At 46.1% G+C, this 5,000-nt stretch overlaps 1 protein-coding gene across 1 annotated transcript in view; it reads left to right on the forward strand.

Annotated features, from left to right (window-relative positions):
• Positions 1-5,000, forward strand: part of tln2b (talin 2b) — a 351,125-nt gene that overhangs the window by 274,191 nt on the left and 71,934 nt on the right. The window contains exons 38-39 of the mRNA XM_063197707.1: positions 1,486-1,626; positions 4,015-4,196. Coding sequence (XP_063053777.1) covers positions 1,486-1,626; positions 4,015-4,196 — 323 coding nt within the window. The remainder of the gene's footprint in view (positions 1-1,485; positions 1,627-4,014; positions 4,197-5,000) is intronic.

Consider the following 5,000-nt stretch of genomic DNA (forward strand, 5'->3'; position numbering starts at 1 on the left):
ACAAGTGACATCAACTCCGGTCTCCTACATGAATATTAATCTCTTTATTTATTGTATGTAGAGGGATGGATGAACTATTTCTGTTCACGCTTTAGAGAGAGAAACGTATTTTCAATTTCCTTGTATGACCTGTGGACATGAAGAAACTGACAATAAAAGCTGACTTGACTTGGCTTGAGTAAACCAAAATAAAGCGTAGTATGTGTCACCAATGCATCAAGTGACATCAACTCTTGTCTCCTATATGGATGTGAATCTCCTTTTGAACTCCTATTCATTCTCTGCTAGTCCCCTAAAGGGGGCATGGTTACCATAGGATGGCAGCTTTAGATCCTTCCTGTACATCCAATTGATTCGCGGAAGAAACTAATTGCCAAACGTCTCCTTCCTCCTGATCCTTCATCTCTGGTACAGGGATGGTACACTTACTGCACAGTAGGGGTGGGGAACCTATGTCTCGAGGGCCGTTTGCGGCCCTTGAGGTCATTTTATCCGGACCCCGATATGATTTTAATGTAATGCAGCTTCACATGAAATGTGACATATTTTGTAAAGGAATCTTAGAAATTACATTTGCAATACAATTAAGTTATATTCAGGGGATCTAGAGAAGGTGGGGTTCGTTGTAAAGGTGGCTGCGTTCAATATAGGCCTAAAGTGCAGGGGGAAATCCTGGTTTGTGTTCATAGTGTGGCCCTCTGAGGACTTTTTCGGCCCTCAGAGGAATTTGAAGTGGCCCCCTGCTGTACAGGGATGGATGAACTATTTCTGTTCACTTTACATTACTACATTACCGGTACATTACACTGGTTACTACTCTTCAGAGTAGCTTGCAGATGTTATTATTAAGCACAGGGAGAAACAGCAGTGTGGATTTGGATGCTTTGCTAAAGGACATTTCAGCCATGGATGAGGCAAAGCAGGAAAGCGGTAGTTATTTGCTTTCTAATAACATTGTTCATTTAACCCCTGCGGCTTTCTGGTCCCAAGTCAACTTTAGGTCCTTTAGAACAGAGCTGCCCCCCACTTACTGTATGTGACAGGGGATGGACCCTCACAATTCTTGCCCCCTTCAGTGTCAACTGTCATCTGAAGTGGTTAAAAAGCAGAGTGCTGCCCGCTCGCTCGCTCGCTCGCTGACAGACTGAATGTTCACATGGAGTCTGTAGCTGACTCAGTCCTACGGCTGATTAAACTGCTGGCATGTTGGAGCCGTGTGGTGTGCTGTGCTGCGTGTGTGTGTGTCTGCTGAGACGTGTGTAATCTAATGTAAAGCCATGTAATGCATGTTCCCACACACCCTCGGGCATTGAAGGGGGATTTCCGAGCGCTGTGGCTGTTGAGACGTATATAATGTAACGAAAAGCAATATAATTGGTGTGTGTGTGTGTGTGTGTGTGTGTGTGTGTGTGTCTGTGTGTGCGTGCCTGCGTGTGTGCCTGCGTGCGTGCGTGCGTGCGTGCGTTCGTGCTCCCACTCCCACAGGCGTTGGATGGAGATTTCTCCAATGAGAACCGCGAACGCTGCCGTGTGGCCACTGCGCCGCTCATCGAGGCCGTGGAGAACCTGTCCACCTTCGCCTCCAACCCTGAGTTCGCCAGCATTCCTGCACAGATAAGCAACGAGGTACGAGAGTACAGCACACTACACTACAGCGCTGATTCACCCCCCACCCCCACCTCACCCACCCCATTCACCCTCAAGGCCACCCTATAATTGGTGTTTGCTTTGACTGTGTGTGCGCGTGTGCGCGTGTGTGCGCGTGCGCCTGTGCGTGAGAGAGAATGTACAGGTGTGTGTGTCTGTCTCTGTCTCTGTCTCTGTCTCTGTCTGTGTGTGTGTGTGTGTGTGTGTGTGTGTGTGTGTCTGTGTCTGTGTCTGTGTCTGTGTGTGTCTGTGTGTGTCTGTGTCTGTGTGTGTCTGTGTGTGTCTGTGTGTCTCTGTATGTGTGTGTGTGCGGGGGGGTGTCCATATCGGCCTTTCCATCAGCCCTTTCCGAGCTTCTGGATATTTGCATTTAGCTGCACCAGACCGGCTGCTTGTTTCATTTCGCATGCATTGCTTTTCTTCCATTGGCCGTCTGTGTACAATAAAACGTAGCCCCAGGACTCACCAGACTGCTACATTGCATTACTATTATTATCATTACCGGCATGAGTAATTGCTGACTAGTCCCTCCGCCTCTCTCTCTCTCTTTTCTGAAAGCATCGTCCTTTAGTACAGAGCCAGAGCGAGGCCTCTAAAGCAGTGTTTCTCAACAGGGGTGCTGCGGGCCCCCTTCAGGGGTGCCGCGGCAACGTGGCTGATAAATAAAATTATGTAATGTAATACATATTTGTCTAAATTGATAAGTTAATGCTAGTCAGTGGAATCTTTCATCTGCCATTTACGCACAATAAAGTAAATGTAAGTCGCCCCAGTCAGCTGCAACTTCAAACGTAGGTCGTGTGATGTTTCTAAATGTGTTACTGCGATGCCATGTTACGGCTTGTTGGTTTGGGGTGCCTTGAAATTTTTCATGAATTGAAAGGGTGCCTCGCCTTAAAAAAGGTTGAGAAACATTGCTCTAAAGCAGTGAATCTCAAAGTATGGTCCGTGAACCACTGGTGGCCCACGACAGAGCTCAGGTGGTCCACAAGGAGATTTTTACTCTTCCAAGACGAGCTAGCAGTAGGCTATATTTGTAACGTTATGACAAAGCTAAGCATAGCTGAAGTCATTTTTTCACCACAATAGGACGCTTGTGATGTTAATATAAAAAGAAAGTGATCTGCATCGTAATTAACAGTGTCAGTTGTCAGGTGGTCTCTGAACATTTTTGGGGGGGGGACATAGTGGTCCTTCGTCTGAAACAGTTTGAGAAACACTGCTCTAAAGATGCGAGGAGCCTTGGCCATCACTCCAGGCCTATAAAGGAGAGAGGCAGGGCTGGACTGGCCATCTGGCATAGCGGACATTTCCCAGTGGGCCCCGCACTCTCATGGGCCCCTATTTTCAGAAATGAAAAAAAGGGGAGATGTTACATTTCTGAAAATGGGGGCCCATAAGAATGCGGGGCCCACAAGGGTGCGGGGCCCACCGGTGAGTCAGTTCTGCGCCGCTAATTATGAGGGGGCCCCTTCATGCCAAAAGTGCCCGGGTCCTATTTCTCCCCCAGACCAGCTCTGGAGAGAGGAGAAGTGGGCAAGGGAAGGAAAGGTCAACTGGCTTTTAAAAGAGTTTTAAACCGGGCGCAGTGCCTTGCTGAAGACTTCATTATCCCTCTCGAGTTTGGACGACAACACACCACAGGACATTGTTGTCAGCACACGGCTTGCTAAGTGTTTTTAGTGCAATTGCCAGTGGACACTTTTGTAATCCTAATAAAAGTTCTCTCTCTCTCTCTCTCTCTCTCTCTCTCTCTCTCTCTCTCTCTCTCTCTCTCTCTCTCTCTCTCTCTCTCTCTCTCTCTCTCACAGACTCTCTCTCTCTCACACAGACTCTCTCTCTCTCTCTCTCTCTCTCTCTCTCTCTCTCTCTCTCTCTCTCCATTTTCCTTATTTTTTTTACTTGGCAACGCCCTTGCAAAATGGTCTCACCTACTCATTATGTGTTATGCCCCAGGCCAGGGTGTGGTCTGTAATAGTTTGTGGTTGACTTGCTGTTTATGAGGACTTGGCACATAGTGTAGGTAAATTGTATTAGCATTGTTCTAGTTTAATGAGGTAAGAGTTTAATTTGGAATCATGTTTTGAAATGTGAGCAATATTACCCATCTGTGTTTTTTAAGTACATATAATGGTGTTTTTGTGTACATACAGTATAATGAGTTCTTTAGTTTTGTCCAACATCAGTGTTTATTTTTCCGTTTTCTAATTCTCTTCCAGTAATGTAGGCCTAAACACATGCTCAATGAAGTGGTAGATGTGTGTGTTACGGTTTGAACACAATCTTCATGTCATGACGGCTCGAGACGATTTTCTTTTTTTTTGTCCAATGAGATCTCTTGACGCATTTCCTCTCGTCCAACCACAGGGCTCGGCTGCTCAGGAGCCAATCCTGTGCTCCGCTCGCTCCATGCTGGACAGCTCCACCTCGCTGCTGGAAACGGCCCGCTCGCTCATCCTCAACCCAAAAGACCCGCCCACTTGGTCTGTGCTGGCTGGACACTCGCGCACCGTATCGGACTCCATCAAGGGCCTCATCACAGCCATCAGGTAACAGCAGCACCGCAACTCGGCATCCTGTTGCCAAGCAGTGTAACAACACAGCATCGGTTGCCAAGCAACACAGAACCACAGCATCAGTTGCCAGGCAACACAGCATGACCGCATCTGTTGCCAGGCAACACAGCATCACAGCATCTGTTGCCAAGCAACGCAGCATCACAGCATCTGTTGCCAGGCAACGCAGCATCACAACATCACAACATGAACAAATCAGATCAATGCATTAATCGATAAAAAAATATTAATCGCAATTAATCACCAATTCAACTGACAAGAGACCCAGGTGAAATGGGCATGTGAAGACTGGGAATATTTAAATCACCTTTGGATTGAAGAATTTAAATGGAATTAACTACATTGTAGTATTTTATCTAAATTTTTAATTAAAGTTTTTAGTTTTAGTAGGTCTTTGTTCGAGAAACATTGAGATTTCAGGGGAAAAACGCAGCTTATCAATTAATCGTAAGTCGATCGATAAGGCAATCAACTAATGATTCATTAATTAATCGATAATTTGCATCCCTAATAACACCTCTTTTATCTTGTGACAAAACCTTACGGTCCACATGTGTCCCTTTTTGAGATAATGTGATGTCTAATTTGCAGTATCTACAATACCCAACCTAATAGCAAGGATATGAAGGTATTTTTCTCAGTTTCCGTGTTGGCGTAGTTACTGCACTTTGCCTCTAGGGCAGTGTAGGGCAGTGTAGAACTTGCCATGGTGTAGTTAGCCCACAAGAGAGGATCAATGCGGCTTTTGTTTGAATGAATGTTGGGCAATGATAGAAA

This window comes from Engraulis encrasicolus, chromosome 4 (assembly GCF_034702125.1).
Source record: "Engraulis encrasicolus isolate BLACKSEA-1 chromosome 4, IST_EnEncr_1.0, whole genome shotgun sequence".
NCBI classification, from domain to species: domain Eukaryota; kingdom Metazoa; phylum Chordata; class Actinopteri; order Clupeiformes; family Engraulidae; genus Engraulis; species Engraulis encrasicolus.